This window comes from Notolabrus celidotus, chromosome 3, assembly GCF_009762535.1.
Source record: "Notolabrus celidotus isolate fNotCel1 chromosome 3, fNotCel1.pri, whole genome shotgun sequence".
Classification (NCBI taxonomy): Eukaryota; Metazoa; Chordata; class Actinopteri; order Labriformes; family Labridae; genus Notolabrus; species Notolabrus celidotus.
Window position 1 is genome coordinate 15,416,040 of NC_048274.1, and position 15,257 is coordinate 15,431,296.

A 15,257-nucleotide genomic window follows, 5' to 3' on the forward strand; every position below is an offset into this window, starting at 1 on the left:
AGCCAAACAGCTGCTGTCAGTCTGCACTTTGATATAGTATACAGTAGTATATACAGTATGTCTCGTATATAGGGCTGCACTGATAATTTGACAGTTTGTTCTCAGCCGGTCCTCGCCCTTCTCAGACTCTTTTGTCAGGGTTGACTGTGTCCCTCTGACAACGCCCTTGGCCCCAGCCTGCCCCCCCCCCCAGTAAAATTGGTCTAGAACTGCCACTTCTATCAGAGAGACCGCACTGCCCTCAAGCGTTTCGGCACAGAATTGCTGCACGACACATCGACACACAAGTATGTGGTGCTCATGTCCACGTCAGCCCCTGCTGAGTAGGGGAGACGCAGAAGTATAAATCAGCCTTAAGACACACCTGTCCAGAGCCTCATCTCATTTTGTATTAGCCTAAAATTACTTGAATGAATAACAACAGCTGTTTTTTGTCTGTGGCCATGCGGTTGTTTGCAAACCAAAAAAGCATTCAACGCAACATAGCTTAGTTTAACTTAAACTCAGTTTCAGTATCAGATTTTCTGCATGCTGTTTGTATTAAATAATATCTATTAATCACCTCTGATTATGTTGAGCAGAAAAATTGATGATTTCACTCGTCTTGGTGTGACTTGGCTTGAGTATGTGGAAGTACACTTCAGCACTCATGGCCAGCTCCTAAATATGTGGTTGTCTTGCTTGCCCTTCCTGTATTTATTTATCATTGTGGTATTAAAAGCAGTGGCATTTGAAGCTTAAATCAGCGCTCAGATAGCATCCTGTTAATATTGTTAGCTCTCAGCAGCTCCTGCTGGCAAATGGGGCTAATTAAATCTCAGTGGACAGTACCGGGAGGAGAGAAGGGGAGATGGAGAAGGACAGGAGGCCCAATCTAATCAGCCCCGTGCATTGCTGCACATACATAAGTCATCTGTTTATGGAAAGGCTCTGTGTATGAGTAAGCTCCTGAAACATTGTGCAGGTAGACACAACCCCCAACCAAGTTCTGACTGGGATACAATTCATGAACGTAAGGGATAATGTATGGTTAACAGGTTTTTATGGGAAAAAGAACCCTTATCCCGCTTACTACCCGGCTACTAACCAAAAAAAAACAAACACGTTGTCAAAATACATGATTAAAAGATTATTTTATTGATTTAAAGTGATTTATGTTTACAGTTTTTGAAAAATAGTCCCAGTGATTCCACAGCAGTTAGCGTTCCATGGTGATGGATTCTTATCTGCCTGTTGCATTCGTTTTAACATGAACATGAACATGCCGGAACTCTGATCTTCCGGTTGTGTAAGATACTTGATTCTGATTGGTCCAAACCCCTTGACAACCCCTTGACACCGGTTAACAGCTTTCACTAACATGAGCAACACCAGAGTCAAACGTCATGTCAAATCAATCCACGGAAAAGAGTTCCAGCACATTTAGCTTCTGCTTGTTGACACCATAGACCGTAAGGTGAAGTAAAACCAAGCAGCAACCTCCGGTCTCAAACTCTGAAGCCCATGCGGAATGTGTTATAAAGTGCAATTCATTGAGAATCCGCTTGAGGCTGGCTGCAGAAACACCGGAAACCACATAGACACCAATTCAAAAAAGACGATCTTTGCAGCATTAATAAACATGTTTACAGCCTGGTTCAAAAAACGGCTTGGGTCTACGTAGCTAATTTCTCTATTGGCACACACTGTACAGGGGGTGAATTTTTTTCTAATGTGACGGTTCAGATGGTATTAAGATTACAAGTTTTTTCCCCAAAAAGGACATGATCGATGTGACTCCCGACGGGAACACATAGCTGTTGGCTAATAGGCTCAAACCCCGCCACGTGAAAGAGCCACTTTACGTTACCGGTCTCTATCAGAAGAAACTGAAACCATGAGCGGTGGTGATGATAGCAGCAGGGTTATTTTTAAAGTTGTGTGAACCGCAGAGCTCAGAGTAGAAGGAGAGCTGAATGGGGACAGTTGCATGTTAAATCGACCGCAACAGGCAGATAAGAATCCATCACCATGGAACGCTAACTGCTGTGGAATCACTGGGGCTATTTTTCAAAAACGGAAAACATAAATCACTTTAAATCAATAAAATAATCTTTTAATCAATGTTTTGACAACGTGTTTGTTTTTTAAGTTAGTAGCCGGGTAGTAAGCGGGATAAGGGTTCTTCTTCCCATTACAACCTGTTAACCATACATTATCCCTTACGTACATGAATTGTATCCCAGTCAGTTAGCAAAAGATAAAGAAACCAAATGTGGGTGAGCAGGAGAAAGCCAGTGGACTGAATTTGTGTTTCTATTTTTGCTCACAAGTATAACCATCAACATACACCGCATAATGGGATGTTTTTAAGTGGTGGCTAGTAATGATAACCTGCCACACATGAATGGGTTCAATTTGAACAGAACTTACATTCATAATAAAATATTCAATACAGGAAAGAGTCAAAACTAAAAATATATTTTTGGGTGTTTTTTATTTGGATGCTTGATGGAATAGAGCCCGGTCTACAGCTACGTTTCCTTTGGTTTGGCTGACCTTTACCCCCATTGCCTTTCACCCTGGGCTGAAAAATGTGGTTTGCTGTTTTCTTTTACAGAGGTCAGTCTTTGTCCTTTTCTTTGTCCAAGCGTATTGAATGCCAACACAAAGACAGCTATAAAAGCAGAGTGATTTGCTTAGGAGAGAGACCTGCCTGTTTGCTCTCACAGAAAAGGCTTTGAAGCTGGCGTAGCTTTAGAGAGGATCTAACCAGAGAGAATTGGTTTGCTACCTATCACATGATGTCTTGGCATAGAGGACACAGATTCACTATTCTTGTGCACCGTTTAAACTGGAAATGTCCAGATTAAATGACACCATCACTAATGAAAAGCCTATCATGCCTTCTTGAAATTAAATCATTTGCCTTCCATCAGACATAAGTTAATTATTTCGCTTTTCATCGCTTGTAGTTCACTCTTTAGAAAGTCAAAGTCATAAGCGAGAGCGTATTTTTTTGTTGCTCCGACTTTATCACCGCTGAGATATCAGGCTTCAAAGAAAGAAGGATTTCCGACTTCCAGTCTGAAACGTCCATCTCTCTGTCGTCATTTTGTCCGGACTCTTGGTGCCACTGGTCCGAGGAGGTGTTGGGCCTAGTGCTCGAAGATCCGGTGTATTTATATATTCACAAGCTTGATGCCATCTTTTTTAAATAAATTTGTATTAAACCTTTATTTAAAACCCATTGAGATCAGGATCTCTTTCACAAGGGTGACCTGTCCAAGAAGTCAGCATCATATGTCATAAAAACAGTTACAAGAAAATGACAGTACAAGTTAAAACATACAATTTATAGATACATTGTGCTTTACAATAGGAATAAGAGGTGCAGAGGCTGTAACAAAACAGCAAACAATAATTTAATCTTTGTACCAGAGGACCTGCGTCTTCTTAAGACTTTATTTAAAAGATGTTTTGGTATCTTTTGAAAGAAATGCACTGTTTAAAACTGATTGGGATTCTCCCTTCCATCAGACATAAGTGACATGAGAGTTGAAATATACAAGCTGAAAGTCAGCACTTTAACCTCAAAGTGAATGAAATCTGAAGTATATTTATGTTTATGTTTATTTATTTGCACAATTAAAAATATACACACAGAAAAAGAGCAAAGATGAAAAATAAACAGTGCAGGAGGAGGCAGAAAACTCAGAGAGCTTATTTGAAGTATCCACCCAAATAGTGTTCTAATATCACAAATTGATTAAAAATACTAAATCGACACGCATAAATAAAATAACACAAAAATACACTAAATTAACAATTAATATAAACACAGTTATTACATCAACAGAATTCAAAAGTACAAAATAAGAATATGATGTGTATGGATACCTGCCTATGAGTATGTGGTTGAGTATAATTGAATAACAGTGATTAAAGTTTTTTCAAACATCTTTGAGCCCCTGAAACAGATTGAGAATTGACTTCTACAGGTAAAACATTTAGGATGATAAAGAAATGAAGTTTGACGAGTTGAGTAGTGCCAACAAAAAAACAAAAATGCATCACCACTGAAATGATGAGGGGCTGGATGTATCTAGCTGAGTGACAGATCTCCTCCATTTGTCTTGCTTCCTGTTGGGCATCTGGCATGGTCTGGCTTTTTAGGCTGCCCAACAGATACCCACTCCTGTGTTGCTTCCTTGGATGCTCAACATGTCAGCCTGCTGTTTAACAGAGTGCATTCACGTTATTCTGAATACATTAGGCATCTCCAGATTTAGTGTAATGTTTATAACCAAAAGGCCCACATAGAGTAGAATGATGGATATAAAAGTGGGATTTATATGTTTTGTGTTGTCAGAAAGTCGTTAAGGATTCTGGACAGCAGCAATATGAATGCTAAAGACAATAGAAGACTCCCGAGCTTGTGGGTAGTGAAATGCAGGAAAATTAAAAATCATGACAAAGGAAAAAGATGATGCTCATAGGAATTTCAACATTTTTCCTCAGACTAAAACAACACTGTATTAACTTAGTTCTTAGTCATTTTTAATCATATGGCGTTATTTGTACTCTGATGTGTTTGCTTTTCTTTTTGTTTGTATTTTAGGTTCTCCTCTCCCTTTTTAAATGTAATTCAATTTAAGTTATTTGTTTAATCTTGATCTTTTTAGGGAGCCTTTTTAACATTTTGCAAGGGACTACATATGTAAACTAGCCTGTTGGCTAACTCTGGCATATTTAGAAAAATGTTAATTAATATGCATGGTCCTTTTTAAATGAAAAATAAATCAATAAAAACTTACCAGCCATCAAAAAATACACTTTTAAGACTCTACAATTCCTTAAAACATCAACAAACATGTCCTACCTTTCAGGAAATGTGTACTTACAAGATCATGGATTACACAAGAGGGTGGACTCATCTTGTAAACACGTACAACAAGATCCTGAAGGCACCAATATTCCTTGTGGACCAGATTGTCAAGGTGTTGGTTTGTGTTTTATTGAAAGGGAAAACTCCCCCAGCATTGTTTTTTTGCTTTTAATCACGTTGTTGTTTTTCTAAAGCTGCATACACAGAGAGAGTTCCCAGTCTCTGTCACACTTCACGTCCTCTTTTCTTTGACGTGAGGGCCTGTGTGCTCCTGCGTCTCAGCAGCAGGCTCACAGTGACGTCAGTTGGTTTTGTGTCAATGCTTTGCCAGGATTCAGTGACGCCAGTTTACAAGGCTGCTGTGTGATTCCCTCAATTGCCAAGCTTTCATAGTGAAAGACCTGGCAGTCAATGCAGCACAGTTTCAGCTATTCATCAGTGCTTGTTGAGAGACTCGGCTCTATTGAAGCATACATCCCCGTCTCTGTGTTCAACCAAAACCACATGTCAGATGGTGCTGCTTTTTTGCCATGGTAACTGTAGAGAAAGGGCATCAAAAACATCATCAGGGTCTGAAGTTGGTTAATAAGATTCAATGCAGTGTCTGATGACGAGACAAATCCGTCAAATCATGGCATCCCTGAGTGATCTTGTCCCATCAATATTGTACATTTAATCAACCTTCAACTAACTTCACAAGCTGTATTCAGACGTGGGGAAAACATGGAGCAGCTTAGAGGCATGTTGGCTTTGGTTCATGACTGCACACAAACTTGCTTCCTGGTCATGTTCAGTCTTGTCACTTACTGGTTGATGTGTGTCTCAGAGAGCGGCTGATACACAATCAAATGCAGACAGTTCATTGCAACAAAGGATAGGGCAAAAACATCCACATTAGAGCTGTGATACTCGAATTAACAGCCAATAGTTGTCGTTTTTTAACTTCATTTCACTTCCTCATATAGTTCCTCTTAGTAAGAAGGTGCATGTGTGGATATAAAGAGAAGTACTTTGGTCCTTTGAGGCTCAATGGAGGTAAGGAAACTTTGCTCTGATGTGCCTCCTCGGATGCTAACTGTCTCGACACACAGTTTTAACTGCTTCATTTACCTCACCTGATCTGTCCCTGAATGTGCTCATGGTAATTAGATCCCTTTATTATTCTTAAGCACAACAATGCTTGTTTATTACCTTGAAGCACTGCCACTCTCTTTAATTTCCTGATCCATCACTGTGTGCTATTAATGAACATTTCCTTACATGTAATCATGAATGAATCTGACATATTCTGTACCATGTATTAAGACATTTAATGACAGGCTTTAAGATGTACTGCTGAATACACACATTCCCAGGTTTAAGATGTAGAGATTTGTAGTTCTTGGGGGTAATGATCCCTCAGTTTGAACATCCACTCAGGGCTCCCTTCTTGCAGACTGCAGCTGGTTCTTATTGATGCAAGAGATAGACACCAGTGCTTTGTGCTTTGGTTTACCTCCCTGCTCTCCCTCTTCATTTTACAGCTCTCTTACCCTGCTAGTGTTTTATCTGAGGCTGGGAAGAGCCAGCTGGATGCTGCTCTGTCCAGCACCACGACTGAAAGGGAAAGTGGTTGTAAACTTTTGGGCAATGTCATAAAAATGCTTAGGGTGGTGATGAGTTTTATCACTCCATGATGGAGGCATTGAAGCTGACTCTACACTTTTAAACAATGCTGCAGGTGTGTGTTTGTGTGTGAGTGTCCTTTCCTTTTTTAGCTCCACTTTTCAGCTTTTATGGCACACAGCATCCGTAGCAGTTTCTATTTAAGGGACAGACACGAGGCAATGACTCACACATTGTACACAACAATATAAGCAACTAGAGGAAATGAGGTTTCTATTGACAGCAGTGCGAAGTTCATGTTGTTTCTATTGAGCTTTACGCCAATATAATGTCTCCTCCTCTTATTTAAATGAATGAATAGACCTCTTTTTGATAACAAAGGACAGCCACATTCAAGTTCTCTCTTTTAATATACTTTGAGGGCTTTGATATACAGTGTCAGTAGTTTCAGTAGAATTGCAGTCAGGCTTTTATCCCCATAATGCTGCCCTTTCCTAATCTCATGTGCTCTTCTATTGATTGTGATTATCAGGCCTTCCTGCAGCTCAGCCAAAGGGCTCTAATTGTTTGAAGAGAGGGCCATAGTATATGCTTCCTCAAAGCCTTCCTGGCATCTTCGTTCAGACAAGGTTGTGTAAATAAAACAAGGTCCCTTGTCAAATAGAGATAGGATAAACTTCTCATTTTGCAGGTTCTGTTTCATATTTACAGTTAGTTTCTGAAGTTATGACAACTCTGAGATTTCAACAGGATGGTCATTTCACTGTAAATGAGTTGTCCACTGCGTATGCACACACTGATCTTTTAATTTCCAGTAATAGAGCTCTTATTGTCCACCATCTTCTAGTACACACGCGTGTAGATGAATATAGCTGTGCATTGCATCTATTCTCACACCATGCCCTCTTATTTGCCTCTTTTTATTACTGTAACCTCAGCTGTGGATCGGTCTTGTTTGTGGGTTCAGCAGAGGGAAAATGAAGTGGTTTGTTGCGGCTGTATGAAAGTTCATTCCACAGCGTTGTTTTGTTCAGTGAACTGCTCCAAAGCAAACTGCTCTCATTAGCAGTGCGGCCCATTATTACGGCTGCTTTCTATGAAAGTTCTAGCCAAAATGAGCCCGGCCCCTGCGGTAAACAGAGATGGGGATTTTTTGGATTGAGGAAATTTAGGAGTTCAGGTATGAATAAGCACTAGCTCATGCTTAGATCCGGATATTTATGTCCCACTCTCACATTATTCAGAGTTAGTCACAGGATGAGCCTGTTTATATTCTGCCTTTTTAAACTTATAGTCACTTTTGTTTTATATGCTTGTGTAAACATGATGATAGTTATGATTTCATGAATGTTTTAAAAGCGTTGGAAGTGTATTTTTGTGCAGGCGATATCTCCAAACTTGTGGTTAAATACTTCTCTTTTCTGACTTCGTCCTGTTCTTTTATTCCAGGTGCCTCTAAAGGGTGGAGCTTCCAACCTCACCACTCCATGACATCCCAAATGCTTGCAGGATCACTGATGACCTTTGTGGCTGCCCTCACCAGCCCCTGTTTTCCTCCTGATCTTCCTTCTTATCCCTCTCCTCCCCTTTCTTAAAGTCCCCTCCCCTCCTCCTCTGTGTCTCCCAGCCCTGGGCTTATTACTCAAACCCACTGAAGGGAGCAACACAGTAGCTGGCAAAAGATGAAGCGGGCCTGCCTGCCAACACCAGACAGAGGATAGACGACACAAAAGGACTAGCGAAGGGAAGAGAATCAGAGAGAGAGACTCACACAGACAGGACGGCTGGTGGATAGAGCTACAACATTCAAGATGCCACGCTGAAGGAAAAGACGAGTTTGACTTGTGCGTCATGAGCTAGCAAAGGTCCCAAACAGATCTTAAACTGTGGAGTTATTCCTCACAAACTTTTGGAATCCCTTCCTCCAACATACGCACACAAAGGTTTGTGGAGACATACACTCGTCTTCGGGGCTTAACACCTGCTATGCCTTTGTAAAGAGTTCGAGCCATGCCGGCCAAGGGGAAGTACCTGTTGAACGACCAGGAGCTGAAAAATGAGGCACTTTACCGCAAATTCTCCTGCATCAGCCAGTATCAGCCGCTGGTGCTCCTGCTGGGCCTCTCAATGCTGTCCTGTGGGATCCTTCTCATCATCTTCTTTGCACTTGGACTGGTGAGTCTTTACGTTCACCTGCAAATTTTTAACTGTCACATTGAGAACTTCAGGTCAAGGTTTTTTGGATAACTTTGACTCCATAAAATTTTTTGAATAAAGCTGAACTTTACGTAACATTACCTTAATGATCAGCAGAGATTGAGAAAGAGATTCATTAAGCTTTCAATTAGTTATTAACTGCCACACAGGAATTATTTATTTTGTGCAAAGAGACATTAATTATACCTTTTTGCATTCAGACATTTATTGGTTTTAATATGTTTTACTTTTTGGCTTTCATGGGTTTAGAGTAGGGAATGACGTAGTAAAGGGCTGCAGGTCGGCCTGCGCTGCCCTCCTCGAGAACTGCAGCCCCTGAATATGGGGTACATGGTTTAACCCCTGGGCTAAAGTGGCACCCCTCATCCTGCAAATTTGATAATCATCTTGGATAAGAAGTTATAAGAAGATATCTCAGTATGTCCCAATTCTCACTTTGCTGTAAGCAAAAATCAGGGAGTGACAGTGTACGACTTTTTGCAGATGTGCGCTGACACAGCAAGATGATGAAGGCCAAGTTTGGAAATTTTGTCCAAGTTGTTGACTTTAAAATCTTTCCAACAAGACTGACTTGCTCATGTCGCAGTACATTCACAAACACTGAACAAAGCTTCAACGGTGTGCCGCCATCTTGAAACTAGGCAGGTCAACGCAGTTTTCCTCTTTATGAGTTCAGTACAGAGTGGTTTAAGGAGGATGTTATTACAGTGGTTAATAACTTATGAAAGTAGAGACAAAATTGGCCTCAAGTTGGGCTGACTCTACATGTGAGGCTTGCATTAAAGAACACAGTCATGGACCGGTGACGACATGAAACAATAGGGCTTACAGGCAAAAAGTGTAGTCATGTTTCAGCCGCAGTGAAGCAGAGCCGGAGGGAAATAGAAACTACAGAGACCTTCATCCCATTTGTGCCCATCACTCTTTGAGCTCTGCTTACTGTGCTCCCTCACTGTAGTACAGTGGAAACACAGGTGTTAGTAGTGAGAGAGAACAGAGAGGCAATTTAGAAATTGTGTGTGCTCCCGCTGCTTTTGAATCTGAAGTGTAGAAGAATTACGGTTTTGGCATGTCAAGTAATGAAAAAGGACAAAATGTGTGGGACGAAGAAAAACAATATGCATCGAGGGACTGGGTCTAAGTTTGACTAAATGCAATACCTTTGACCATCTTCAGGTTAAAAAAGTCTGTCAACTGTAGGCAAACATGTCAAAGTAGCTTTGGTAATCACACCTTAACTCTGTAGAAAGTCCCAAATACTAAAAATAGTAATCAAGTGTTGGAATCTGTGTTTAAATAGACAGGAAGCAGGCTTGTTAACTGACTAAGCGAGGTGACATTATGATGTGTTCATGGTCAGGCTCAGTAAAATAGCTGTTTGGTAAAAAATAAACGTCACCGTGATGTGTTCAAATGTTACATCAAGAAAATGACAATTTGATTTTGGTAAGAAACTAAAATGATACAGTTGTTTGGGGGAAAATGTGTTTATCTCACAAGCAATACAAAAGAGATATTACGTATGGAACTACGACCTCTTTAACTTCCCAACATCCTCCAAAACAACAACTAATAATGACTCAGATGGATCATTAAAGAGTATCAATAACGGTGTCAATATAGATCAATATGAACAATCACACAAGCTAAAAAACAACAGATATGAGCCAACAGATTTTTTTTCACTTAAACACAACACAAAACAATCTTCAAGCTCTTTTTATCCCTTTAAATTAAAAAAGAGGCTCAAGGAAAAAGGGTAACGCAAAAAATATAAATTTTTGCTTTTCATCTTTTCAATACAGTCACAAATCACACAGCCGTGGCAACAAATCTCTTAAAAATGTACATTAACTGAGAGAGAAGAAAGGAGACCCACCCGCCATCCCACCCAAAACCCACAGACTTGATTGTGTTCATTATTAAAGAGCGTATACTGCGATTACAACAGATTCCTGACTAAACAAAAGCTGCACATCAAAAGCTTGGATATCAAGGCTATCAAAAAAGTCACAAACAGACAGGTGTCACAAAGAACTCAGCAGAAGCTTTTTTCAATTAAGTTTGCAGGTATTTATTTAATGTAAATAAATTTGTACATTTCTGTTTTTAGATTTCTTGTTTCTTTCAGCCAACAAATCAAAGTAAATCAGCTGTTAGCTAATATCCCTTGATTTATTGATCCAGCTCTTCTGTGCATGTCAAGGAGAGAGATAAAACTTTGCAGAATCAGCTGTTTTTGTTACCTAATTGACGTCGACCTTTCCACAGAGGACATGTTTACTTGTTACCTCAGATAAATCACAGGTGAAAAGTGCTACTTATGTTGGATCTGTTCTAGGATTTTCCCCTGAAAGCCATTCCAGTGAGCCATCACGCTCAGTATCAGGACGCATTGAGCCACCTCATCCATATTGCATGACTGCCCTGACAAAGATCTGTTGATAATGTTCCCTCTTTATTGATTCCAAAGTGAGGACATCAAGTCAGGCTTGCCTTTGCTCCACTGGTTCCTCTAACTTGTTGCACAATCTGAAGTGATGCCTCTTGAAGCAGTCTTTATGAAGCCTGTTACCTGGGTTAACTATGGGAAATAAAGTATGGCAGCACAGGGTGGGAATTTATGTTTTAGGCCTTCTAGCAATGTATGGGATCTTCCCCGCCCCATTAACTCGCTCATGGACTAGCTAACTAAAGGCAGCTAAAAACATTTATACTGTGTAAACAATGGTATTGGATTGTTTGATAGAAATGTATAGTCCTAATCTAAACAAATGAAGCACTTATCATACTGTCCCATCAAGATGAAATTAAACAGCATTTTTCATGTGGCTTCAATGATCAAGAAAATATCTCTTTAGACCTACTGGCACAGGATTAGTATTACCTGGACACCTTTGATCATTTGGAATAACTATGGTGGAAGTCTTTGTTTTTTATCCTGTGTGAATAGATCATGTCTGTAATTTGTAAAGTAAGAATTCTGGGGCAAATCACCTACCATACGTCAGGGCACACAGAGGTCCTCTGATAATCCAGTCTGAATTAGCATCTTAGTAATGTAGGGTAATGGTAATGTTTTTTTAGAAGGTCTCTGCAGCTTTTTCGGACACTTCTCTGGTCAAAAATGACAGAGGCTCAATCAACATTATAAATGAAGGTTTGGCAACGTTTTGGATGCAAATTCAGCTCATTTTGCTTCACAGTGTGGAAACGAGTTTGCAGATAGAGCAAACTAAAGTCTAGGAAAGATCCAGATGTGGAAGTGTGATTAGATGGATGATATGCTTTACAGCATGCTATAAGGAACATTTTCTGTCTTTCAAGTTACCTTTTTAGTGCTACCAGAATGTGAACATTAAGGCAGTGTCACCTGCAAAATGCAAGGTGCACCATGTTGCTTTTTTACATAGAAATATAGAATGCAGCACTTTATTAATCGTAGCTGTGCAACCACTGAATCACCTGAGCAAACACTTCCTTTTTCTTTTTTTTTAAGTCATATTTTTAAGCTTTTTTGCCTTTATTTGATAGGACAGCTGAAGAGAGACAGGAAATGTGGGGAGTAGAGAGCGGGGGGAAGACATGCAGTAAATGGTCAAGGCTGGAATTGAACCTGCGACCTCTGCGACAAGGCTATGGCCTCTGTATATGGGGTGCACGCTTAGAACACTAGGCCAACGGCACCCAGAGCGGACATTTTCAACTCATTGTCTGTGACTTCTGAAATAGAGCAGGAAAAGCTGCCCTAAATGGTATGTCCAAAAGTTTTAAGGCACAGTCTTTGTGGAAGTTTAACAGATGTGGGTGTCTCCCTCTTTTTGTGAATTTCTGGCAGGTTGTATGCTGTAGAGAGTGATGCTCCCCCCAGAGACAAGGTGGATGTTGTGCATGGCATCAGCATTTTTATTCAGAAATGTCAATTATGGGGCGCTGGTGGCCTAGCGGTCTAAGTGCCCCACATACAGAGGCTTTAGTCCTTGTTGCAGAGGTCGCTGGTTCTATTCCCGGCCGTGACCATTTGCTGCATGTCTTCCCCCACTCTCTACTCCCCACATTTCCTGTCTCTCTCCAGCTGTCAACAAAGGCAAAAAAGCCCAAAAATATAACTTGCCAATGCGCCACACCAAGCACTGCCATCAGGGGGTAATTCCTACATTAGAGGTCCCCATGTGATACTAATCCCTTGTGAATAGTGCTTTAGAGAGAATATGGGGGCTAAAGCGGTGCTTTAGGACCGGAGCAACAGCATAATGTTTCAGGATGCAGTGTGAAACTTGATGGTCAGTTAGTTTAAATCTCTCCGTTAGCTGTGAAAATATGACGGATGAGAAACTCTCTCATCTCCTCGGCAGCTACTTAAATAAAACACTTAATTTAAGAGGAACTCTACTTCACTGCCACTGCAGCTGCCCAGAAGTGTGAATGAGTGAGTGATTGTGTAACAGTTTGTGTGTGAAGGAGGACTTCAAAATAGGGAATTCATATTCAGTTTGCTTTCCCCAGAGAAGAGAAGAGAAGAGGTTGAGGAGGCGGCTCAGAGAAACTGCTTTTAAAGAAAATCAGGCACATGTTTACTGATGATATGCTGAATCTTCTCAAAGGAAATAGTCTTTTCTTTTCCTGCAGATGGTAGCGCTTCAGATTTGCTTAAAAATACGTCAACAGAGGGTGATGCTTACATTGAGCATTCTCCCTGCTGAACACACAACCCTGCTGCATTAGTAACCCAAACCAACTTCAGAGAAGTAGGTTGAAAACTGGACACTTGAAAAAAATGTAGCTGGCACAGTGTAGAGTGTTATCATGTGTCTGATTCTGACAGGAAAAGGCAGATATTCCTGCTGTTGATTTTGGCACGGTGGCAGGTAGCAGAGTGACCAGACAGTTCATATAGTGAACTCACAGCTTCTGTTGTCAGGGATTATTTTACTTTCCCTTGTTGGAAAACCTTCATAGCCTTCCTTCTATTGTGTTTACCGAGCTTCTGGCACACTGTGTCTTTCTCTCTCTCATCATTGTATACAAAGATCTTTCACTCTCACCCAGCCCTTATGGAGTGGCTCCATCCTTCATGTATAAACACATGTTTGTGTATATTTAGCCACTTGCTCATATAAACAAACACAATCACACCATGTAGCTTCTGTTTAAGTATTTCTCAGATTGTTGAATTTCATGCTTTTAACGCAACATTCACTCCCTCCCTCCCTCCCTCACGATCCTCATCCATTATCCCTCACTCCCTCATGTCCTCTTGCTTCTCAGCTGACTTTCCACACATACAGTTGCTAGGAGTACAGGAGAGTTGGGAGAAAATGCTGGGATGGAGCTTGTATAACAGAGTTGGTAAATGTAAAGGAGGGGCCTGGTGCCTTGTCAGGGGGTGGTTACCGGTGTCAAAAAGTCACTGTCAACTTATATAACTCCTCTCCATTCCACATCAGATGAAGAGCCGAGCCGAGAGGAAAACAGGCTGAGCCCATTTTCCAAGTGCCACTCGTGGCCGAGGCGTCAGGCTCTGATTGGATGGAGAGGTGATATTAAGCAGCCTGTTGTTTGGGCTCTTAAAACTTAACTCAAATACAACGGCTCATTGTGTTTCTAAGATCTGTCAGAGGATGTTCTTATATTTCATGTAAGACACTTCTGTTGTCCTGACATGGTCTTTTTTATTCTTAAAGAAACAACAACAGGAGCTTTTGTTGTAGAGAAAAACAGACAGACAGCACACTGTAGATATTATAAAAGAGCTTTGTGTCAGTATGCAGACACAAATACATGTGCATTAAAATGACTACAGAAGTAATCATGCTGGAACAATGAATGAAAGATGTTTGTAAATGTTTCTGTTTTCACTCTTTTCTTTAGTCTTCGGTATGCCACAGGTTGAACAACACAGCTGTATCTGCTCACATGGTTCTTAGCTCCTATTCATATAAAATAATTGTTCTTTTTCCGCCTACAAAAATCTTTTGTCAAGACTCACTGCAACATAGGGAGTAGAAAGTGCTTTAGTTGAGATCTGGCCTTTTCCAACGCTGCCATGGTAACCAGAAAGCTCACCATACAATGCAGAGATGGCCTTCTCTGAGCAGAGCTCTATTAACACTGACTTTGTGCATCTGTCTCACTCGTGAGCACTCTTTTAACCCGTTCTTTTCTCTTCTGCTCTACCTCAAACACCCACTCTCTCACACACCCACTCACCTCAGCCAACCACAGATGCAAATGTGCAGTTTGCCTCCGTGCATAAATTACCATGAACAGAACCCCCCCCCCCCCCTGCAAGCTCTCTTCCAGTAAAGACGCTTGCCTCTCACTGTACGGTAACTCAATCAGGAAGATGGTGGCCTGGAGCAAACAGGACATGGCGCTCAGACAAATGTGAAGAAAATAATTCTGCAGAAGCCTTAGTGGTCTGGCTGAATGTCAGCTGCTGTAATGAGCTGGGGTTTCTTGAAAAATCGCAGGTTTACTGTCTTGATTGTGATCATCAGAAATATGCAATAAACTACATGCACTTAAGTTCAATCTAGGCATGTACTCTGGGTTCTGTATACAGTGG

The 15,257-nt window shown here is 40.8% G+C and overlaps 1 protein-coding gene across 2 annotated transcripts in view; it reads left to right on the forward strand.

Moving 5' to 3' along the window:
• Positions 1–15,257, forward strand: part of adcy7 (adenylate cyclase 7) — a 68,797-nt gene that overhangs the window by 23,975 nt on the left and 29,565 nt on the right. For both annotated transcript variants that reach the window (XM_034679852.1, XM_034679851.1), the window contains exon 2: positions 7,922–8,647. In XM_034679852.1, coding sequence (XP_034535743.1) covers positions 8,483–8,647 — 165 coding nt within the window. In that variant the 5' untranslated portion in view covers positions 7,922–8,482. The remainder of the gene's footprint in view (positions 1–7,921; positions 8,648–15,257) is intronic.